We start from the raw sequence: 25,043 nt of genomic DNA, 5'->3' as shown, positions 1-25,043 counted from the left end.
CCAAGACAGACTGTTGAAGATGTTAAATTTTCTCTTCTTACACTGCTGCAGGACATAACGATTACATCTGCCCGGCTACCAATCAATGCACCATAGACAAAAACAGGCGCAAAAGCTGCCAGGCATGCCGGCTACGGAAATGTTACGAAGTGGGAATGATGAAGTGTGGTGAGTTTTGCATGTCTGTGTTGCGTGCTTGGGTTTTGATGGCTATTTTTTTTTCCCTTCAGTCAATTATGTATAGCTTTTTTTTCCCCTCTTTTTCTTGGAATCCTAAAAAAGCACACCAGGCAATTAGAGCAAGGTTTAAGCTGGTTTTATAGGAAGGAATGTACCAATTCTTAAAGCGGAAGAACACGTTTCATTTTCAGAAGAAAACCTGTGGGAAGGAGTAAAGTGTAGGTTCAGCACAGGAAAACCATAGTACCTCTGCAGAGCTCTGTGAAGGCAGTTTACTTGCATGCTACATTCTGCAGCATGGGAACACATGATCTGCTGCTGCCTGAGCCTCAGACCAAACTGAAATCCCTTCTAATATGGGGTAAGTGAGCCTGTACTGTGCTCTGGTGGTTGTATGTAATGCAAGAACAGCAGTGCTGCGTCAAAGCAGTAGTTAATTAACCCAGTATCCTGCCTCCAACGGTGGCAAGAATGAATGCCTGGGGAGGAGTGTAAGAATGGGACTAGCACCTAAGCAAAACTACTGCTGACAACTCTTAGCTTCCAAAAATTAGCAGTTGGGGACTTCTGGTCTAGAAGAGTTTTCTTGTTTTTAATAGGTCTCGATATATTAATGGAATGACAACTTGTCTGTTTAATCTTTTTAATCCTGTAATGTCTTAGCATCTACAACATCCCACAGCAAGGAGTTCTGCAGCTTGACCACATGTCATGTGAACAGCTAGCTCCCTGGTTGCCAGGCTTTTCTGTGGGCCTTTGGTGGGGCGGGAGGGGGAAGGCAGCGAAGGGGTGGGAGGCTGGGTTTTTTCTGAACAGGCTATTTTCAGATGATGTCCTCCAGCTCTTCCTTCAAAAGAAGTGGTAAACACCACAGTTTCTCTGCACCACTCAGAATTATCCAGCTTTTTCTCTTATTCCCATCTTGTACTTACAGAGATGTGACTTCAGTGTAATTGTACATTTATAGATGATATTTTAAAGGTTACTTTTAAGATGAAAATAACTTAAAAGATATTTCAATATCTAATGTACTTTCACAGTCAGGCTTTGTTGTTGTCTCTTATAGATTCCCCAATGTACATGATAGAAATAGGCTGGGAAAACATCACATAGGAACACTGGAGTGGAAAGGAGAAGGTCACTGTGCTTGGTCCTCTGTGATTTGCAGGCATGACTCTCATTTCATCCCACTTAATATAGATACCTATGTCTATTTCAAGGCTAGGCAATGTTTTCATCCTCCCACTGCTTTGATCTGAAGGCTGGCTGCAGAATATTATTTCTTTCATTATGAACATTCTTCAGAATTCCAGCCTGCATGTATTGCCGGACAGTTAATGCCCGTTTGTTCTTGTGGCAACATTGTCTTGTAGCTTAGAGGTTCCTCTTCTCTTTATTGTTAATGCTCTGGTTGTATTTACAGACTACATCGTATTCCGTCACAACCTTTGATTTATTAGGCTAAATAAACCAAGAAATCTCCTCCTCTTGCAAAAAAGGAAAGTAGACAGAATCTGGAAGTCATCAGGGTAGCTTGTCCCTCAGTCTGCTCCCAGCTGAAATAATCTGTTTTGCACTTGGATGACCAGAATCATGGACAGTATTCCTGTGAACTCTCCTCACAATAGTAGCATTAATACATATCTGTTTCTGCGGGAGCTTTTCTTTGCATGCAACCCAGCGTCCTATTTGCCTTTTTCATGGTTTCATCACGCTGGTAGTTCATAATCATTCTATGAGCTGTTATGATTGCAGCCTCCTGTTCATTTCTAGCCGATAGTTCCTAGCTTAAAGCTACAATTTCAATTGTTCCTTGTATTATTTTTGTATTCCTGAAGTACATTTAGTTTCTGTTGCTCAAGTCAGCTAGTTCTTTCTATATGAAGCTCCTTTCTTCTTCTGCACTGATGATGCATCTCAACTTCATCAGTGTTTTTCATTAATATGGTCTTAGCTACCTTTGCTGTCTGGCCTCCAGAAAGGAAAGCTTTACCCTGGCAAATAAGACTCCTGTTGAAACCTTACTTTCTGAATGGTGTTACTGTCTTTTGTTTTTCTTTATGACTTAGAATTTTACTCAATGTTTTTCCAACAAGGTTTTCTATCAAGCTCCAGTTCTGGAGTTGGAGAGTTTTTGTAAAGACTGGTTCCACTATGATATTATAAGGCGGTCCTCCACAATGCTTTCCTCAAATCTTTTTATTCTAATTGTCCAGGAAGTCTTGATTTGTGATTAGACCTCATAGGCACTATGGTATTACAAGTAATAAATAATGGTAATATGTACTTACATCTTAGCCTGTGTTCCTTTTAATCTTGTCACATATTCATAAACATATTTTTCCTACAAGAGTGAATGTTTATAGGACATTAATGACTCTGTCAGCCCAAAAATGATGCTTTGAAACTATAACTGGAAAATAACAGAAATTGTATTTTTTTTTTTAAATAGGTTTTTAAATAATAGCACTGCAGTTTGAGACTCTTGAGAATTTAATTTGAGAATCTTAACAGTTTAATTTCAGAAAAAGGAGTATAAAAATTACTGAGAGTTGTCTGAGCTGCATGATGAGTTAAGAGGCACCTGTGAGTAAAGCTGATGCATGGACACACGGCGACAGACATTTAAACCAGACAGATTTTTAAGACTGTATTTCTTGCATGAAACATAAATGCCATTTCCTGCAGACTGGAGTGATTATCTTTTAAATTTTTTCTTGTTAGAGACATGCTTTAATACCAGTTTTTTACTGTAGAAAGCCATAAAAGAGTGTTTTCTTTTTAATGAAGGCTTTTCCCCATCTCCGCTCCTTTCCCAGGTCACTTAGTGAATGTATTGGTTCACATCTGCTAAAACCCTGGATAGGATAGAATAGTTTGTAAGTGCATTTTTGCTCGGTGGAGACTTCTTGTCCAGCAGAAGTGGTAAAAGAACCTCAATTACCACTTTGTAGTTTATGAAAGCTCTTGATAAAAACTCTGCACTGTTTGCATCAAATTTTTAAATCCTCGTTTTCTATATTATCTGTAGGCACCTTGAGAAAAAATACACATATACGTGTGTGTATACATAGCATACATTTCTGTGTGTAAATGTGATTGGGCAGTATATGCCATCTTTAAAATGGTAGGAGGCAGTAGGGAAGTGTTGCTTTGGAGTTTCCTGGTCTGAAATTCTTTTGGATGTCATTGCATTCATAAACATTGAGAATTCAACCCAACAAGCCATGGGTATTTCAGTGGAGGCTAGCTTGGAGGTGCTTTGTATTAAGGTGACAATGGATTTTCTTACAAGATATACCATCCTTGCCAAAAGCACAGTGAGAGCCTTAGACACTGCATCTGCAAATTTCTCTGTAGGAAGTCTGTGTTGCCTACTGTTCCAATCCAGAAAGCTACTGCTAAATTTTGGCACTAGGACTACCAGCAATGGTAGAAAAATAATTGCAAAGCACTGTCACCAGGAACAAGGAAAACAGATATACTGCAGTAAACTCTGCCCAGCAAACTCAAATAAAACAGATCGGGATAAAATTGATCTTCTTTTGGAGCTTTCTGGTGTTTACCTGGGGAGCCTGAAATGGACTGGGCTGTTTGCCAAAGGCAGTAGAGAAGAGGGGAGTTGCTTCATCACTTAGCTATAGCCACTCTGGGAGCAGCTATGCTCATACTTTTTTTTTTTTTCTTTTTTTTCTTCCTGAGGCTCAAATAGACCTTCTTCCATAAGGAGTTTTCAGTTTCCCTGTTGGACTAGACTTACCTTTTATTCTGTTCCCCCACCCCCTGCCCCCACTCCTGTATCTTTTTCCCAGTTCTCAGTGTGTTGAAAATGTTCCAACGACAAAGCTCCTTTCTGTCCCCTCCCTGTCCCAAATGAGGAGGCTGAGGGGCTGTACTAAAAAGCGATGGAGAGATACTGCCCTTGAATACTGGCATCATTCCACACGTTTGCAGAAGGAAAACCAGACTTTTCTGTGGGCTGATACAGTTCAGGATTTGGCTCTCTTTCTCCTGTGCTTGGCTGCTGCTTGCAGTTTCTAGATAGCACTTTGAAATACGTCAAATTACTTTTCACACAGCAAGTAAGTGGGGGAAAAAATGTTTCATGGCATTCTCTGGACATCAGCTGTATTAATTGTATTTTAGCTATTATAAAAATTACTGTAATTTCAGCTCATGTTCTCGTGTGTGTATGGCAGACGGCAGTTTCTTTGTCAGTAGATCTGCTCTATGAATATGGGCGTACTCACCAGAACACTTGCATTTGCTTTCAAAGGTGACTGGAGTGATAATGATTTACTAATGTATACTTGAGCAAGTTTTAAGCTCACTTGCAAAAACTGATTATAATACATTCAGTGGTAGAATTTGCAGTTGCTGCTGAACTGGTTAGTTACATAAGCAGTTGCCAGGGACCGAAATCAATATTAAGAGCAACGTGCCATATAACTGCCCACCATATCAGACAGCTGAGGCATTTGCAATTTTCAAAGAATTTGTAAAGCAGGAGTTGCTTTAAAAATAGTGTGTTTCACTGCCGATAATACCACCTGTGGCTTGTTCATGGGTGAGTGAACAACAGGCTCATTTTAATGACCTTTTTTTTTTTTAAAGGTGTTTTATTTCTTATATTTTTGTGATCATTTACCCATGTGGTCTGCGGTGCTGTAGCTCACGGTCTTGCCCTTGGTCCAGCATTCTCAGCTGAATACAGCTATTTTCTTGCACAAAGGATAGTTCTAAATAAGGAGAGTGCTGTAGGAAGAATGAAGGATTTGATCATCTGTGCACTTCTCCAATTGCCTGAATTACCTTTATATGAATTAATATTAGCTATTAAGTATAGTTAGGGTGTTTGTGGTAAAGTTGGAAATAGTCCCTAAGCTGAGAAGCTGTAAGTATTTTACTGCTGTACCTTTACACAGATACACATCTCTGTGTCTAGTTAAGCCAAACATTAAGCTGGTCTATAATTATAATATACAGTTTTATAAGCTCTTATACATGCCTGCTGGATACTAATAGACATACAGGTAAAATTTCTCAGTCCTGCCTAAACTTTGGATTTGAATAAAAATTGCAGAAGTTCCTTTAAGTTGTCGAAATGTTGTTTTAATTGGAAAGGCTGCTAGTTTCTGATGCATCAATTGACTAGCAAGCTTAAATGTTGTTTTCTTAGATGTGTATTCTCACAATGCACTCTGGATTTTGCCTTTTTACCTGCTTCATCTGCTTTGGCAATACATGATGATTAAAAAATACAAACAATAATTCAGAATCGATTTTGGTTGTGGGGTTTTTTTTTCCCCCCTTTTTTCCTTCACCAACTATTTTATTTTTTTTTAGTAACAAGTTTTTTATGCAGAGATGTCATAACACTGCTAGTTTGGCTTTCTGCACTAGAGATGTGATTATAGAAACTGTTTTTATGTTTTAAATGGAGCATTTTTAAAAAAAAAATAAGTAATGGTTATGTATGAAACTTGATTTGGTTAAATAACCTAAAGTAACTTAAAGGGGCTTGCTATTTCCCAGTAAGAACCCTCCACAAGCATTGAGACCTTTAATACTGTCAATAAGCATCACAATCTGATTGAATTATTTTAAGATGGAGCATGGAGTGCAGCTGTGCAGATGAAAATTGTACGAGATTGTATCAATTAGAACAGGCTGCTAGACTACTATTTTTAAATAATTTTTAAAGTTTTACTGATTTCTTTGATCTTCATTAAAGTACCTGGTCACTTACCTGTGTGTTTATATTTTAGATAGGCTACAAAACATTATTTAAAAATCTTTGCAACAGTAAATTTGAAAGGGTAACTCGGCTCTTGGCACCAAAGCCCTGATATTTTCCATGCCACAGAGAAATCTGGGTGACAGTATAAGAGAGCTGAGGACAGCTGATCAGAGGATGTGTAGTCCCACAGGAGTGCACTGGGTTCACTTCAGTGCCAGGAACTGAACTAGGGTCAATGAACTGGTTGCAAGTGCTTGCTTGACCACATGTTGCTTCTGGCAGGTGTGGTTTCCAAACTGCTGCAATTTCTTCCTCATTGTGTCATCAGGCATCTCCTCCTCTCCCCAGCTCCCTCTTGAACCAGTAGTTTTTCTGACTTTATAATTTTAGATATGATCCCTAAATGAACAACTTTTCCATGTGTTTAATTAAGACTGCTGTTCATGTGTTTTCTTTTGGGGGGCTTCACAGCTCCACCAGGTACCGGAGAATAAAAACTGTGCATGTGATGGAGCAGTTGGTATTTTTTGATAGCCCAAGAAAATTACTCCTCTGCCCTGCATCTCCCTATGGCTTTTAGTCCCTCTGTGCTATTTTTCTTGTTCTGTCCTTCAGGATGCCCATGTTCAACGTGCTTCAGCTTTCTAAATAGTGGAAGCAATGTGAGGTGTTTTCTGCTCCCCCGCAGAAAAGGACCTGGGGGTGTTGGTCGACAGCCGGCTGAGTATGAGCCAGCAGTGTGCCCAGGTGGCCAAGAAGGCCAACAGCATCCTGGCCTGTATCAGAAATAGTGTGGCCAGCAGGAGTAGGGAGGTGATCGTGCCCCTGTACTCAGCCCTGGTGAGGCCGCACCTCGAATCCTGTGTTCAGTTTTGGGCCCCTCACTACAAGAAGGACATTGAGGTGCTGGAGTGTGTCCAGAGAAGGGCGATGAAGCTGATGAGGGGTCTGGAGTACAAGTCTGATGAGGAGCAGGTGAGGGAACTGGGGTTGTTTAGTCCGCAGAAGAGGAGGCTCGGAGGAGACCTTATCACTCTCTACAACTACCTGCAAGGGGGTTGCAGAGAGGTACGTGTTGGCCTCTTCTCCCAAGTGACAAGTGACAGGACAAGAGGAAATGGCCTCAAGTTGCACCAGGGGAGATTCAGACTGGATATTAGGAAAAATTTCTTTACTGAGAGAGTGGTGACACTGGAATAAACTGCCCAGGGAAGTGGTGGAGTCACCCTCCCTGGGGGTATTCAAGGAACGTGGGGACGTGGCATGGTGGTTTGGTTGTTTTTTTTTGATTGATGGTTGGACTTGATGATCTTACAGGTCTTTTCCAACCTTAGTGATTCTGTGATTCTGTGTTGCTTCTTGCTTTAGTTCAGCTGTCTCCTGCTGGTTACAGTCTCTACCATGCACATTCATATGGAAATCAGAGCCATGGATCTCTCTGTAGGTAGACCACCCTGATACCTAGGCATTTCCTCATCTGTCTCCAGTTGTACTTTTGTTCCAGTTGCTTAGCTCACTATTGACCTTTCCTCTTTGTCTTCTCTGATGGAGAAATATTTACATACTTTCTGTGCATGACGTGACTTCAGAACAGTCTGCAGCCCACTGCGCTTTTCTAATGTTTTTCTGAAGCTGACAAAGCACTCTAAGATTTTCCTCTTGACCTTTGTGCATTAGTCCAACATGAGGCTTAGCACAGAGTTCACTACATCATCCAAGTATCTTTGTAGAAATTAGTCTATGCCTCACTGTCCTTTGACTCTCTCAGGAAGAAAAGGATTTGCCCAGACAGATGATTGAAGAAATTGCTCTGTGACTTTTGTAACTCTGCAGAAAACGTTTTTTTGAGTATCAAGTCTGATTTCATGAATCTACCATAAGATAATGTCTCCAGCTCTGATTGTCTCTGCTGGTCTTTTCCCTAACTGCTGTTCAGCTGCTCTGGCAACTTCTAGCTAGATGTCATTTGGCTAATCATTTGGTTCTGCAAATCACTGATCATTTTCCTTAATCCATTATTTGTGCAAATGTCCTGTCAGCACTCAACCCATTTCATCCTACTCATATTCCTTTTAAGGACGCAAAATCATCCTTGCCCAAAATGGTGCGGACTTCAAGTTGGACTTCAGCTGATAATGCTTCCAGTTCCAAATGCCTTGTTCCACTTGGATTCTTCCATGCCTGAGGACTGTTCATTGAACCAGCTTTGCCTATTTGTCTGCTCCAGTCTCTTGGGTTTCCAGCTAGAGGGTGTTCTCCAATATTGACAACTTCTTTAATGGTCATCCTGTTCTCTTTTACATCTGAGGTGGTTTACATCCTCGCCTGGCAGTAAGTGAGGATGATAGCAATGTGCAGTTGAAAGTTCCACACCCTTAAAGTCCTGGCAGACTTTGTTAGTCCTTATCCAGTCTTTTCGGTGCCTTCAGGTTGTACCCGACTGGCCTTTGCACCTCACCCTTCTCATGGGTTGACTCAAATGGTGCTTAACAGCTGCTGAAGATAAGACAGGACTATGACCTGAAAAGCCACCTCATCTGACGAACCTCTACCACTGAGAGTCTGCATTCACCCAACATCTTGTTTAGCAAGACAAAGTCTTGTCAACAGCATCTGAAAGTAGTTTTTTGTGCCCTCACTCCCTTTATTTTTAATTTGACTTATGTTGGGACCTCTTTGCTAACTGAAACCCAGGGCCAGAATTGCATTGCCTGGTTGGAATTTAGACAACTCATGGTCTATATAACTCTGATGGATATGGATGAAGAATGGTAGGAATTGCTAAATCCAGTAGCTTGACAAGGGAAACTGCCACATTGCCATGTCTTGGTGTCCAGTAGCAAGTCGGAGTGTGTATTGTTATTAGGCACATACACACACAATACCTGTATCCATAGTCAGGCACACAGATCAGCACAGGCAGAAAATACAGCACTCATGAACACAAGCCGTGGAAAAAATTATACATTTATACAGTATGGATCCTTCCAGTAGCTGGGTTTAGACACTCAGTCTTTCAAATAGTTGGCCTGTGGATCCCCATATCTCCCCAGCTGATGGCCTCTGGATCTGCAGCCTCACCCCAGTTGCCGGTACGCAGCCCTTCTCCCACACAAATGGTCACAGAAACACACATGTGTTATGGATCCCTCCAGTAACTGGCTTTAGAAAGTCAAGGTTATCCAGTAGCTGGCCCCTGGATCCTCTGTTCTTCCAGGTACCTTGTGCACAAACTCTCTTGCAACTGGTCCAAACCTGTCACCCTACCGGTAGCTGACACCCAGATCCTCTGCTCTTTCTAGTAGGTGGCTTGGAATGCTTGGTTTCTTCAGGTGAACTGAAAAGCCTTTGCTGTTGACTTGTCTGCTGGGTGTCATTCCCAGACCATAGGCTGATCATTAGCCTTTGATAGCCCTGAGAGTAGCCTAGTCAATGTGCTTGTTGTGACTGATTAGGTTCTTGGGATTTTTCCATCTTCATTGTTCCTTTGCTTCTTTGTCTTCATGCACTTTATGAAGCCTTTAGTCACATACCCTAATGAAGAAGAACCAGAGTCTGTGACCAGGGCAAGAAGTCTTTAGGCAACACACCGAAAAGACTTCATAAATGTAGTAATGTCAAGACAGCAGCAGTAGCAGAAAGGATGCTTTTGTCAAATTTGTTGTGGGACTGAAACCAAATGAGACAACTGATTATGCTTTAAGACTCCATGGTCTCTATAAATGCAATAATAAATGTTGGTCTGGTATAGATTTATGTTAGCACAGGCATTTTCATATCTATGAAAATTCGACCTTTGAGTATCATCTGTCAGTAAAAGCATTGATGACCAGCACAAAAAATTAACTTCTAAAAGATTTAGAGGACAATTTAGCTGTGATATTAGAAATGTTAAGTGCTGGAGGATTCCAGTCTAAGGATCTCTTCAGTAACTTAATATTCTTAAATATCCTGATTTTTAATATGGTACAATCTTGCACATTAGTTACTGCCAATAATTATTTGTAAATCAATGAACATAGTCCTTGTTATAGAATATGCTGAAGGGGTGAGGGAGTTAAAAGCCATGACTGAATGTTTTAGCAAATCCCCATAACATGATTTTGGAGGCACTTTTAGATTCTTTCCATGACAGCTATGCAAGAACAGGTAACAGTGGTCCCACCAATAACACTGACAGAGAATTGGAGGATGTTTGGTGTTGTCAGAATGAACAGTAAATTAAGCTGAGGAATTTAAAGGACTGCTCTTTGTAATAGAAATAGTGTTTTGCATGCAGAAGTCCAAATGGGGGGCTTTCTCCTTTTAGTTGTAGATATCTGAATTCGCTTTGGGGAAACTCCTGCTGCCTTAATGGGACATAGGGAGAAAATGGGTTGCATCTCAGTAAGTCCCTAACTGAACACCCAGCTAGCAGTGAGGCCCAGCTGTGCTTCTGGCTGAGGTATTTACTCTGTATCATGGCCCAGACTTTCAGAAGTCTTTTCTTCCTCCAGTTTACATATAAAACAGAATTTAAAAACCGAACTTACAAACAGCTATCTTTATTTGCATTGAAAGACCTGATTTATCACTTTTATATGTCAATGGGAATTTTCCCATGGACTTCTAAAGTGAGTTAACTGAAGTTCAAAAATAAACATTTTTTAACATTATTTTTTGTTTAGTAGAATAAACAAAAGCCTCAGCTGAAGTCAGTGGAAACAAAGTTAAGTCAACGCTGAATGCTCTAGAAATTCTGAAACTTGATGTTCAATATTAGAACATCCAATATTAAAGGGTTTTTCCCCCTTCTCCCCAAACATATGGATATACATAATGCAACACTGAGAGAAAAGTACTTTGATGCAATCATGTGCCTCTTGTGTCAGGCTCAAGAAGAGAACGTTGTGGATATCGGATCCTGCGTCGCCATCGTAATTCAGAAGATCAGGTGCATTGCATTGGCAAAGCTAAGAAATACAATGAGACGGCAACCCGCGTAAAAGAGATCCTGCTCAGCACAGTCAGTCCGGAGCAGTTTGTTTTAACACTACTTGAAGCAGAGCCTCCCAATGTGTTGGTGAGTCGTCCCAGCAAGCCATTCACGGAGGCCTCCATGATGATGTCCCTGACAAAACTGGCAGACAAAGAGCTGGTTCACATGATTGGTTGGGCCAAAAAAATTCCTGGTAAGAATTTCAATCTTGTTTTTGTTTGTTTTATTCAATGCTTTTACCATCAATGTCTCATTCTCTACCCTAAAATAATAGCACAGCACAGTAAATGTGCAGTATGAGTGTCTTAAGCTTTTTATCCTCTAAAGTAATGGACAATTTATTGCTCTCAGTAATTCCCCTGGAGATACTTTCACAGAATCACTAAGGTTGGAAAAGACCTGTAAGATCATCAAGTCCAACCATCAACTAACACCACCATGCCCATTAAACCATGTCCCACAACATGATTTAAACAACCACCTGGCCCATAATTTGCGATCTGTTGTTAGTCAAATACTTGTTCATTTTGCTAAAAATTTAGAAGGTTCATTAAAAGGGGTATTAACTAGATTGCTATAAAAAAGAATTTAAGACCAAATTCTTTCCTTGAATCCTGATAGAAGGTTTCTAATACAGTTGATGAAAACTGAAGCGTGTCCAAGCACTGAGTGTCTGCAATTGCTTCATTTGACATAGTTGCTACACAAGAGCGTCAGAAGTGGTGCATGGTATCGATCTCAGAATTATCGTGCACTCTCCTTCAAAACAAAAACCAATAAGGATGCTTTTGGTTGTTGGCAACACAAAGAACATGCACTGAAGTACAACTATATGCGTTATTGCCTTGAATGTCTCAAATGTGACCACAGTATTGTGGTAATGTAATGTACCATTTCACTTCTTACAAACTAGAAGTGGTAAGCATTTGCAATTCCTTCTCCATGAAGCGCCCACGATTAAAACAGTCAGAACAAAGAATAAAAGCCAGAATAAAAGCAGCCGGCACACAGAAAAGATATAGTTGGCAAAGCTGTGCAGAAAACCTTGCTGGCTGGCATAGACTAAACCGCAGACTGGGGCCCTTTAGTGAGAGCTAAAGTGACCAACTAATAGTAGTGAGCTGAAAGAAGCATTGAATAATTGATAGACATATATCAGCATAGGGCTTAATCCTTAACCTCAGGTATAGTGCTCTGCTAGAAGCGATCCCTACGACTGTGCTTACCTCACATGGCTAATATATTCTGCAGTGCATCTGGTAGCCCTTTCCCTACATCCATCAGGACTGAGGAGCCAGCACACCATGGCTCCTCTCTTGGATTTTATGCTGAAGGCAACCAGAATGTGCTGGTGTGTGCCCTGGTCTTGTCATGCTTGCACACTATAAACAGCACTTGCTGCTGCTTGACTACGCACCTAGGAAGACATAGAATCACAGAATTGTTTAGGCTGGAAAAGACCTTGAAGATCATCAAGTTCAACCATACACCTAACCCTGCTAAGTCCACCACTAAACCATGTCCCTAAGCACCTCATCCACACGTCTTTTAAATACCTCCAGGGATGGTGGCTCAACCACCTCCCTGGGCAGCCTGTTCATGATGGTAATCCTTATGTCTAGAAATAATCTGAGTGTGTACGCAGTACAGGAGGCAAGCTTGGTGGAGAATATTTCATATAATCCTTAAACTAAGAGTTTTGGATAAGGGAAGCGTATCCTATTTCAGATCTAGTTGGAGTGGCTGAAGGTGCTACCAGCTCCAGCTGCTGGACCATATCTCCTAGTTGCAGATTACAGTCTCCACAGCTCAGCCACTCTGTTATAAGGTTCAGGTGTGATGGTTTTAGGGTGTGCAAATTCCAGGTCAGCTGTTGAGCTGCTGGGGAGGAGATGCTTCCACAGCATGAGCATCTTAAACCACACTAGCCATTTGCAAAGTGATAGTGATTTTGCCGTTAATATGGAATGTTTTAAACTGAGAGCCTGAATCCTTAATCCTTATTTTTCCTGATTTAAGAAACTCTGAAAATAACTGTAAAGTAACCATATGGGGTGAAGTGGTGTCTATTGCTGTAATTTCTTGTCTGATCAGAAAAATGTGATTAAAAGGTACCTTTTCGGAGGACTCCATATAGTTATGGGGGTTTTTTTTGTTGTTGTTGGTTGGTGGTTTTTTTTTTTTTTTTTTTTTTTTGTAGTAATGGTTGGACTTGATGACCTTACAGGTCTTTTCCAACCTTAGTGATTCTGTGATTCTGATTCTGTGAATCTGGTAGGAAGTGAATTGTGAAGGAAAACCAGAGAAAGTCTTAGAAATCAACCTCATTTTAAGCAATATTTGAATGGGAAAAAAACCCAAAATAACCATTTCTGTTTTCTGATTGTTCTTAATTTCTATTTTTTTTTAAACTATGTCAGCTTTTTTAAAAACAAAACAACCACAAACCCAAAACCTCAGCCAGCTAAGATTAATTTTCTGAATTTTTTTAAAAGATCAGTTTCCAAACCAACCCCAATTTTGACATTGTTCACTTTTAGTTTATTTTCAACATCTGTCAGAAATAAAACCTGTTTCTTGGAAATAAGAGAACTGTATGAAGAAAACCCATTGAAGCAGTCAAACCCCTTCAAAACAGTTCCCGGGAATGTTGACACTTTATCGTGTATGTTTGTTTTTCCTGATCACTCCTGTTACACAGAGAAGTAAACACCATTTTAGAACAATGCCAAAAATAGATGTGATGTTTAATATGCACCTAATTATAAGTAATATTGCCATATTATGTGGTAGTTAGAGCATTTACTTGAATGTGGGTTTATTTATTTTTTCCGTTAAAATAACTGTGATGACTAAAGCTTAGGACATAGAATTTCAGTTGTCAAAAATTCTTGCCTGAGTTAATCATCTAGATCCATGCTCTACTTCCTGGAGGTAAGGTGTTAGAAAAAAAATACACAGTTCTTGGCTAATGGCCCAGTGAACAGTAATTTTACTTTCTGTAAAGCTGAATATTTGCTTTTGTGTAGCTGGGTAAGAAGCCCATTTTCACCTCTAAATTATTATTGGATATTATTTTGACACTCACTGGAAGTGAAAGAAAATCTTTTTGTTTTTCCTTATAGATACTGATGTTAACAGTAACTTTTTGCCTAAATAGGAAAGATAAATGTTTATATTTTAGCTTTTTTCTTATTTAATATTTAATGACCTTCTTTTGTTACGAGTTTTACTCTGTGACTGTATTTTTGTCTGTACTTTCAGCTTAATGGATTGTATTTTTGTTGTTACTCAGTAAAATAGAAGCTGACATCTGGATTTTTTCCTTCTGAATTCCAAGTATTTTAATTCTAAGTTGTCAGATGGCAGAACATAACTTCTATAATTGCCTTTTACTTTGTTGACCTAGTCTAAGAGAGTTGAACGTGTTTCATAGCTGAGCCTGTGTTGCTAATCAATAGGATGTTGTCATAATATTGAAGTTTAGATTCATTATGCAACCTAGTGTGTTGCTGGCCAGAGCAGTGTGTCTTTTGCTAGTTACTGCACATCCAGCACAAGTTTTTTCTTGTCTGTCTTAGTAATTTATAATTAAAAGATTAGTTATAGAGCACACAATTTAAAGAACATGTACTACAGCCATAGAAAATAAGTAGTTTAATGTACTCTGCAGCAAATGAAATAGGACTTCCGACACTGCAATAGAAGCTGCGGTGGTTATGTGCTGTCCTCGATCATTAAAGCATAAGATTGTTAGGAAAAGGAAAGGTATAGTCCTTCTAATAGCTGTGCTCAATGGTCATAAATCATATTGCTGGTGCTGATAATGTGAGTTTAGCAGATGACATCTGGGATAAATCTGGATTTTTAAGTATCTGTAGATTGAACGCTGGGACTTGGTCTGACATCTCGCTCAACTGAGATAATTTTTAAACCAAATAACTGGTTGTTTATGCTAAAGAAATCCACTCATGCCTGTGTTTATTTAAATAAACTTCTAAAATGTGTTTGGGCTGTTGTTTCCTGGGAAACTGTCGCTGTCAGTTTATACTATTCACACTTCCATGATTATTTTTCTAAAAGCACTTTTAAAATTTTGAGTGTGTGTCTGGCAGATAATCTGTTGTTGGCTGTGGATTCTGTAGTAAATTTTGTGACAGCGAAATCCAGGAGGTAAGGTACCACTCATAAGCTCCTGTTTACCCTTCTTATAAAATAAGGAACAAGGCTATCGATTTTGAAAGGCAGCACTTTTAGCAATGATAAGAGAGAGTGCGCTTTATCCAGTTTATGTCAACCCGGGGCTGTCACCAACTGTCTTCCAGCCTAGTAGTTTAATAAGATTAAAATACATGGAGCATTTGTATAAATTACTGAGAACAGATTCTTTGACAGCGCAAACGTACTGTGTGTATTTTAAGACCTCAGACAACTGGCAAGAACTATGGGAAACCTGTCTCCCGTGGCCAAGCTCTGTAATGATTTTTCACTATGCAGAGTCATAGTTACCAGCTCGTCTAAAAAAGAAGCACCTTTGCTGAGACCTATCTAAAGCAGCTCTGCTTTGAAAACTGTGGCCTGATCTTGGTTTTGAACACAGCTACAGTTTGACCACTGAACTGGTTGTCATCATATCTGTGTTTTATTCCTTGACTGAGCAGTCTGCTTTCCCACTTGCATTTTTATAATTCACACTACTTCTGTTTTCTGTGGTTTGGGTTTGGTTTTTTTTTTTTTTTTCCCCAGGTGTGTTAATTTTATTTCTCTTAATTTGGCTTCTACGTGTCTCTTCTCCCCAGTCTTTTTTGCAGGGGAAGGGAAAGGGAGGGCTCTGACTGCCTCTCCCTTCTGGCTGTGTTGCAGTGCTATCTGACACCTTGCTGTAACTTCTGGAGACAACTAAATGCTGGAACAGGCTTATGCACAATTGCATTGATTCTGCTCTTGCTTCTAGGATGCTGTGGATGGAGGCAATGGGGACACTAATACCTTCAACAACTAGCCCTGCCTTTTTTTTTTTTTTTTCTGGTTTATCACAGTTTTGGGGAAGGGGGTGGAAGGAAAAGGATGGGCTGGGTTCAACACGTCATTTACAAAGGAGATGATAACACAGAGGCACCAAGATGTGGGTTCTTTCACAGTTACCCAAGAAACCCAGAAAAGTGCCTGTCTTACTGGATTAAAAAAACCCTGCAAGTGACAACCATGTGCGTTCTGGGGAAAGAACAGACTATTTTCTTAGGAGTCCTCTGCGGTGCAATGCAGTAATCTCCGACAAATGTGAATTTCCCAAGTAATAATTCCCTCATGCCTCTCAGGAGGCTGTGGGACTGTCATCTAAAGAGGTGGCGAAGCAGAAGGCAGGTCCTCTGTGGTCACTTGAGTTTCACCAGCTGTATGGGAGTAATTGCCCTTGAACATCACTCTACTTTATTTCAAATGTTTTGTGGAAGATTTGACAATGATAATAACAAATATTTATGTTCCTATTTGAGATGGCAGCATGGCGCTTCCGATGTCAGTGCTCCCTTTCCTTGCTTTCTCCACAACCCATAATTCTTTGTTTCTTTTTGTTTCTCATGTACTCAGTCGTCTTTATCAAAACAAAGAAATAAACAGATTGATTTATTTTGCACTATTTTCATCATTTTAGGCTTCATTGATCTCAGCCTCTATGACCAAGTAAGACTGTTGGAGAGCTGCTGGATGGAAGTTTTAATGGTTGGTTTGATGTGGAGATCAATTGACCATCCTGGGAAACTAATTTTTGCACCAGACCTTGTACTAGACAGGTAAGAGAGATCAACTTGTTGAGAACACTTCATATTAGCAAGTTTGGAGGTGGGGTGAATGGTAAGAGGAAGAGGATTAAGTATGGGAGATGCTATTAATAGTTTATCTAACAATATCCTTTACTTATACTGGTAACAATAATGTCTTGAGGTTCCATATCCTTACAGGGGCTTAAGGAATGCTAAGCATAAACAGTGTTGTTGAACTTGCCAGTTCCTTAATTCCTGTAGCATATGACAGTGTGAAGTTTCTCTGTATTTTTCACATCTTTTGTTGGTTTTGTTCCTTTTGGTCTGGGTCTCTAGATGCTGAAACTGTAGACACATCAACACAATGCACTACACTGTCAATCAATCTCTTCCAACTGATAGATTTTCTCCTCCCACCCCTCAAAAAAAGCAGACATAGTGCCAGGCCATATTTTAATTATTTTAAGTAGCTTTTCTACCTGTTTTTGTTCCTACCCCTAGTGCACACTTCATAAATAGCTATAATAATGAACGTTGCAGCATTGGTCAAAAGGGATTAAAAAAACCCTAGCTTGCTTTTTAATACTGAAAGTATTTTTTTCAAGCTAAAGAAGGGTGTTGCAAGATTAAAAATTGTTTCTCCATAACGTCATGCACCAGCAGGGAAAAATATGGATTAGTAAGGGTGTTTTTCTACAGGACCTTAAAAGGATTTGACCTGGGCTTCACATTGGTAAAAAGTCAGGGAAACAATCTACTCTGTTGAGTAGGTTTAAAATGCCTCTTAACCTTTTCAACCTGGGGAAATTCAGATCTGTACCAGTTCTGTGGCTTGAGCTGAATAATAATCGCCTTTGTAGATACGGAAAGCAAAATGGGTTAGTAAGAGAAATAATTTAATTTATGAAAGATATGAAATAAATTATTATTTGCTCATATAAAATTCAATGCAAGGACACGCTGCATTGTTCAATGCAATGATAAGAAATTCCTGAAAATGTATGATACATTTAGTTCCTTGGGAGCTAATATGTGCTGAATAGAGTGAGCTTATTTGATGCATTCCTTCATCTCCACATGACACAGCAGAGTGGGAGCTAGCAAGCATCTGGGCATGCTGTAAATTTTTTTTAAGACATACTTATATGAAACTGGTCTGTAACTTGATTGTTTTTATCTTAGCTGAACTTCAGACACATTTCCTACATAATCTTTGTAGACAAGTACTTCTCTGATGCTTGTGTCTTTGTTTTGAAACTGGCAGCTGCCTGGCTTCTCCAAAGCTTAAAATTTTCCTTTGCTATGAGGAACACGGGAAACTGGACAATATTCAGGCAGCTGCCTTTCTGCAGGCAGTAGTTGCTGCACCTGGTTAGTGTTATCTGCCTGTGCCTACCTCGCAGCCTGGAGGCTCAGGACCTTCCTCTTGGGATCCAGTAGAGGAGTAAAGTTCTTTAATTCTCCTGCACTGCTATGCTTAAGTCTGTCTCGTCTTAAAAACACTACAGAGAAAAAAATCTTAGATTCCAGATGGTATAAAAAGCAACCCTTTGAATACTGTGTTGTAGAGCTTAATTGCTTTTTTAGTCCAGTACATGTGAAAAAAACCTAACAAAAAAACCTGGAACAGTAACTTCAGTGGTTTGAAATTTGCTGCTGCTTAATTTGAAACCCATTGGAATGGCTTAGGTTTGTTTGGGGTTTTTTTCAGATCAGAAAATGGGACCATTTCTAATATCCAAAATGGAGAAAGTTGCATTCAGTAAATGCTTGCAAACATAAAAATAACCAAACCACAAAACCACCAAAAAACCAAAAATCCGTTTACATTTAAACACCTTCAAAGCAAAGGTGCTGGGGGATGGGGGTAGAGGTTGTTTTATTATTTAAAAATGTCGTATTGTTCCAAGAAACTTATTTTAGGGGGTCTTTCTTGTTCAACAGTGATGTCACCGGTTGTGGTGTTAAGTCCTTGTGAAACAAATCTGGAAAATGATTCAAGGTGGTACTGTGCCCTACACCACCGAGTTTCAAACTCATTATCCAGAATTACACTGGCTGTGAGGTTAAAGCCTCTTACAGAAATATGGTCATACTTACCTGCGGTCAATCCTGCATGAGCTTTAAAGAGAAAATCAGTTTCTTAGAGGTGCTGACCTTTTATACCAGTGTAATTTTCAATTTAGATTTCATGATGGAACCTTTCGAATTCTCCCAAAGATGAGATGGATAGGCCTTTTGCAGCCTCCTTTGTGCTTTGACTTTTATATGGCTGAATCAGAGTTCCTTAATTCTACTTTTTTGGTCACATTTTAAATGTGTTTCCATAGGGACGAGGGGAAATGCGTAGAGGGAATTTTGGAGATCTTTGATATGCTCCTGGCCATGACCTCGAGGTTCCGAGAGCTGAAACTGCAGCACAAGGAGTATCTGTGTGTCAAGGCAATGATCCTCCTCAATTCCAGTGAGTACGCAGTTGACTCTGATGCTCACCACATTGTACTTTTTATTTCCAGGGTGGCTGGGAAATCAGCCTCTGAAAATGGCAGAAATATCAAATGAGATAAAGCTGTTGAAAGAGAACTATAGGAAAGGACTTGTAACCTTTGTCAGTTTGTAAGGATTTTTGCTCAAGAAACTTCTAAACTGTATCATTTGCTGGATTTAGGGTCTATGTCCTGATCTAAGAACTGCATGAAAGACCCAAAGTCTGAAAGCTTCTCACAAGGTGGGGCTCATGGCCCAGGCTGCGGCTATGTCCTTTTCAATGAGAACTTTTGCTTGTATCTCTGTGGATCCTGGTCATCTGTAAAGTTGCTATACAGCTCTACAAACTTGTCCTTAATTCTTAATTCTAATAAAACTAGTTACTCAACTGAGTGATGATTAATTGGGCTTAAATGTTCCTATTTAATGGTAATTAAGTGGTAGAAATGATTGAAAGTACTGAACAGTTCTGCAAGATGAATTTCAGGATAGGAGCTTTGCTTTGCAGCCTTTTACACAAGGCAAATAGGAGTGTGTGTTTGCTAGTTCAAGGTAGTATGCAGTAAAAAAAATTTATTCCCCAGAACGTGTTATAATTAATGTTGTAAAAAAAACCCAACAACAAAATAACATCTAACTATTTACATCTACTGTTTTCAGCAAGGAGCTGCTGTGTAATTCTCAGCCCAGTTCTGAAGGGGAATAGTCCAGCTGTTATCCCACTTATTTATTTCAACAGGCAACAAAAGCTGTTCTTTTTTTTGTAAAAAAACCCGCAACAACCACGACCAACCAACCAAAAAACCCACAAAAAACATGTTTATCAGCCATATTTTCTTCAAAGCCTCACCTCTCTAAAAATCTTTCCTTACACCTCTCCCTGCTCTCCTTTCTTGTCAAAGTTAATCTTTTACTCCTAATTTTCAAGGTGTTCTGGAGCTCTGTCCTTCCATAAGTATCTTTGGGAGGACTTTCCCCCCCCCGGGTCTCTTCTGCTCTATCAATAATGTTACTGTGTGTTTTGAGACCTTCCTAGTGGTGATTTCTTCTCTTCCCTCTCCACACCTCCATTTCCCTTTTTTGCTTTTGCTGAATTTAACGTTTCTCACTGTAGGCAAGTGCTGTATTATGGCACCTTTAGTGAGCTGTAGGGAGACCATGGCAGGCTGGGTCTATGAGCAGTGTCTCTCACCACGTTCTCCTCCCTCCCTAGGATATACTCAGAGAAAAAACATTTTTTTCAGCAAGAAAGTATTAGAGCAAGCATAATGCTATAATTCCTAATAGTTACTAAACTACAAAGTACAGAGTGATTCAAAGGAAAAACCCCTGGAGAATGGAGAGCATGTCCATTCTCTGGACTGAAGGGTCTCTGTTCAACATGTTGTCTTGGGCAGATTTGGGAGAGTTGCTCAGTTTGCAAATGATGTGGCCATCAAATTTTGGCAAAGGAATGTAAGTTGGAGCTTGGTGTGGCACATGGACCATCGTTTGTACAGTCTTGAGGGGGGTGTGTCAGGAAATGTATCTTCTCTCATCCTGTTGAAACATTACATCAGGAAAAAATCCACAGTCGTAGCTTTTTTTTCTTCCTCATGAGCAGGGAGTATTTCTTTCTCTTCTTTGGTTAGGCATGTTTCCCTTATCAGCAGAAGAACCTGAAAGCAACAGGAAACTGCATCACCTGCTTAATGTAGTCACAGATGCTTTGGTGTGGGTTATTGCAAAGAGCGGAATCCCCTCGCAACAGCAGACAACTCGTCTGGCCAATTTGTTGATGCTCCTCTCTCATGTCAGACATGCAAGGTAAATTTTACAGAATGTGTGTAATGCGTAAGGTGTTAGTGTTTGTTTGTTACAGCAACAAAGCAAGGCTTGAACTCCACAGCACTCCTGAGGGAATCCTGGTACTGCTCTTCATCTCTGTTCAGTTCATTGTAAGACTTTCCTTCCTAGCACAACTAAGCAGGCAATGTACTCAAGTGTTTGCTGGCACTCAGAAATGTTGTGTTGATATTAAAATGCTGTCTTAACTGTATTACATTAAATTGTTCATTATGTGTCTGCCTGAGATATTTAACAATAATAATACAAATTCAGACTTCCAAAAAAAACCCCACCCAGCCATCAAAACTCTTCTGTCCAAAATAAAAGGCTCTTTCAAAACTGATCTGCAGTGTGGGCTTTGGTGGAGCAAAGTGTACTTTGGGTGCCATGTTTGTCCCAGGCCAAGTTTTTTGTCTTTTATTCAGGACCACAGCATTTTTGCCAAGTGACTCGTGCTACAGCAATGCCACGCTCCTGCTTTCCCCCTGGGAAGCAGCTCCTCTGCTTCCTGCCAGTTCCTGGACCGCCTTGAGCTGCTCATCTTTGCTTGCAGTACAGCAGACTCAAACACAAGGCCCTACAAACAGATGCTATAATTTTCAGGCTGTTTGTCATTTTAAATTATTACCCAGAGACCAGCTATTAACAAAGCTGTCTTACTTCATTGCTTTGGACTGTGTGTCCAGGGAAGACGGTCCTGGGACCAGGCTGGAGCATGCAAAGGAGAGATGGGCATATCTGACTTTGTGTAGGGACACTGGAAGAGGGACAGCCACCTTTGCAACAAGCTTCCTGGGAGAGCGGGTGGCAGCAAGCAGGGACCTGACTGTGCTGAAAGGCAGCTTTTAACAGCCAGTCTGTGAACTGGGGGTGAGTTTGAGAGCTGGCCCTACAGAAGCTACAGTGCCAGAGCTGAACCCGATTCATGGCTCTGATGCACTGCCGTCACCTGGGTTGCCCATTGTGGTGTGACAGCGCATCACAGCATCGCAGGAGCTCTTGTTCTGGCATGGCGTGAATAAACATTGTGAATCTTTCCAAAATTTTTGTATTTTTCTTATTAAAACAAGAGTTTTTATGCTGTCCCTACCTCAGCCAAAGTCTGGAAGCTACTTGTGACCTGTCTCTTTTACGTTGCTTAGCACTGGTCAGTCAATTATACTTTGTTCTGGAAATAATTCATGCTCTCAGCCTTGATTACCAAATGATGCAGGACTCTCAAGAGCTGGGTGTAGGAGGGGGGGTCTGCAATTTCTTCTTTGCCCTTAACATATTTATAAAACTCTTGAATTGTAGCAGAACCTCATTTTTCTGGAAGCATCCCCTCCCAATCCACTCTACCAGGCCAGCTATGTGCTATGTGCTGCTGCTATTTCCACTGTGATAAATTCGGTCTTGAGCAAGCGCAGTTAGATTTCAACCCCGAACCTTGAGTGCATCTGAAGTACATGTATGTGCAACTGCAATGGCAATAGCCATCTCCTGTTAGCCCGCATCATGATACAGCCACAGAGCGTTCACGCTAACAAGGTGTCATTGCGTCTTACTGCATAACAAAAAAATTACTTTTAAAGCCTGTAGCCATCTGCAGAATCTGACACTGGACAGGCAGAGAGGGAACAAACTGCTCGAAGTTAGCCAGGGTAGTTTGGTCTTCCTACTCAACCAGGCAGGAGAGGTAGGTAGTCACTAGAACTACACATTGTAAATTCCCCTTTTGTATAAAGCTGCAGCATGTGGGCCTCCCACGTTTACAGCATCAGAGAGGTTTTCTCTTTGATTTCAGTAGGGTCAGTACATTTGCATTATTTTCTGAAGTCAGTTTGTACGGTGTAAAACAAATCTTGGTTCTCTAAATAGTAAAACACTCAACTTTAAAGTATTGGGATGTTGTTACTGTCGATAGTGGTAAGTGATCTCAGGGACTACAGCAGCTAAATCCTCTTAACTCCCAATAAAAAAAGGACTCTCTTGAAGCCATGATCGTGTTTTCCTTCTCTGCATTGTCGGACACAGATCGCTGACTTATTTTCTGTTCTCCTTCACAGTAACAAGGGAATGGAGCATCTCCTGAGCATGAAGTGTAAAAATGTGGTCCCAGTGTATGACTTGCTGCTGGAGATGTTGAATGCGCACACTCTCCGAGGCCAAAGGAAGTCCCCGGTCACACATCCCGAATTTGGCCCATTAGAACAAATGGAGACTGGAGACAGTCTGTGAAACGGGGCAGCCCAGAAATTCTGTCGAGACCTGGAAATGTGAAGCTTGTTCAAAGCTATGGGAGAAAACAAAGCTGCCTGTGATGGGACTGCTGAAGTGTGACCAAATGCGAATCCTCATCTCTTCTAGATTTGCACATCGGTATCTCGGGAAAGGCTTGTGGGACGCACACCTCTGTCCATGTTTCTGACATTATAATAGCTGCACTTTCATAGTGCCTTTTCTGAGACTCTTCAAAAGCACCTTATGAAATTAAGCCTCAGAACAGTCCTGCGAGTCAAGGAATTACTGCCTCTCCTTTTCAGAGGCAGGTGAACTGAGACAGAGAGATAAAGGGCCTGGTTTAAGATGACAGAAGAAGTCTGTGTCAGGGCTAGGAGTGAGCACCCAGCTCTTCGTCTCCCAGAGCAAGGCTTTTAAGCGCTGACTAGATTATCTCCTCCTTCAGCGTGAGATTGTATGAAATGTAGAGCAGCATTGTTTGGGACAGATCCGCTTATCTATGTGTGCTGGTCCCTGGGGAATACCTGCTTTGCAGCTGATCTAGATAAAGTGCCAAGATACGTACAGTGTAAAGGAGTTTCTTCTATTCTTAAATATGCAATGGCTGCAAGGGCCTTCATTTGAAGGCCATTCAGAATAGCTTCTAGGGCCAGTTCAGGGCCTCTTCAGAAATGTTAAACCAAGCTTAAGTTTGTATTTTGTGAGCCTGTTCTTAACATTCACATTATTATCTGTGTATAATCCTTCAGTGCTTTAAACAATGACAAAACTGCCTAGATATTTCAGTCAATGCTGACCTTTGAAAAGTGTTTTGTCTGTGAGATTAACATGTTGTTTTATATATTTATTAATGATGTTAAATCTATTATAATATTTAGGTACAAGATGTTGCTCTGTGAATATTAACTGTTAGCATTTGTATATGATCTGCTAATCAGGGCTTGTGAAATCAGCTAGAAACAAACCATCTCCCCTCCCCTTTTGACTCGTGTGTGGTGTTATGTCCTGCCCACCCGAAACCTCTTGCAGAGGGCACGGCAGTGGACAGGAACCTGAGCTGGGACCTGCTTTTGCCTGCTGCCCTCAGGTTTGCTGCTTGCTTGTTTTCAAGGCGCATGGCACCGTATGCTGTGATTTTCATATCTTGTATAGGATCCCTCAAAGAGCAGGGGGGGATGATGGTTTTGGCACTTCCTTTGCTTTGCAAGTGTGATGACTTGTTTGAATTTCACTGAAGATGTGGGTTTAAACCCCGCTGTTGTGCTGATTTCTGCATGTGTTTAACTTCCACTGAGCAAAAAAACCAGAGGAAATAGCCTGGCAGATGACCTCAGCAAAGAGCAGGATGGCATCGTTCGTTCTGGCAACTGCCAATATCGCATTTTGATGTGAACTAGAATTGCAATCACTCTAAATGGGTATGTTAAAATATAATACACGTATGTTCTGGGCATTTCAGGTATGGTGAAATTAAATTGGGATCACACCAAAAGTCTATTTTGAGCCAGTAAGTCTTTTGGATTAGGGACTTTGATTAGTATGCCATTTGCATACTTTGAATATTAGTCAAACCTTTTGATCTTGGTGTTTTTTTTCAAAGCCAAGGACAATATTTTTTATAGGAGGAGCATAACGAGTTTTCAGTGAGTTACACAAATGTATTGTCTTGTTTTGATCTTGTACTATACCAGATGCTGCTGATGGTCTAAATTTTTACTAGCTACCTTTTTATTGTTTTTAAGAAACTGTAATATAGCAGTGCCCTTCTAAATAAGTGTAATATTTACTACAAAAAAGGTGAAAGTGTGAGTACAGTCTGGAATTCATTGATACTTTCATTTTGAGG

The 25,043-nt window shown here is 40.4% G+C and overlaps 1 protein-coding gene across 1 annotated transcript in view; it reads left to right on the top strand.

Moving 5' to 3' along the window:
• Window positions 1-23,194, top strand: part of ESR2 (estrogen receptor 2) — a 32,984-nt gene extending 9,790 nt beyond the window's left edge. The window contains exons 3-8 of the mRNA XM_059819343.1: window positions 52-168; window positions 10,792-11,091; window positions 16,552-16,690; window positions 18,991-19,124; window positions 20,779-20,953; window positions 23,023-23,194. Coding sequence (XP_059675326.1) covers window positions 52-168; window positions 10,792-11,091; window positions 16,552-16,690; window positions 18,991-19,124; window positions 20,779-20,953; window positions 23,023-23,194 — 1,037 coding nt within the window. The remainder of the gene's footprint in view (window positions 1-51; window positions 169-10,791; window positions 11,092-16,551; window positions 16,691-18,990; window positions 19,125-20,778; window positions 20,954-23,022) is intronic.
• The last annotated feature ends 1,849 nt before the right edge of the window (window positions 23,195-25,043 follow it).

The sequence above is a fragment of the Gavia stellata genome, chromosome 7, assembly GCF_030936135.1.
Source record: "Gavia stellata isolate bGavSte3 chromosome 7, bGavSte3.hap2, whole genome shotgun sequence".
Taxonomy (NCBI): Eukaryota; Metazoa; Chordata; class Aves; order Gaviiformes; family Gaviidae; genus Gavia; species Gavia stellata.
This window is presented reverse-complemented; position numbering and strand designations above follow the sequence as displayed.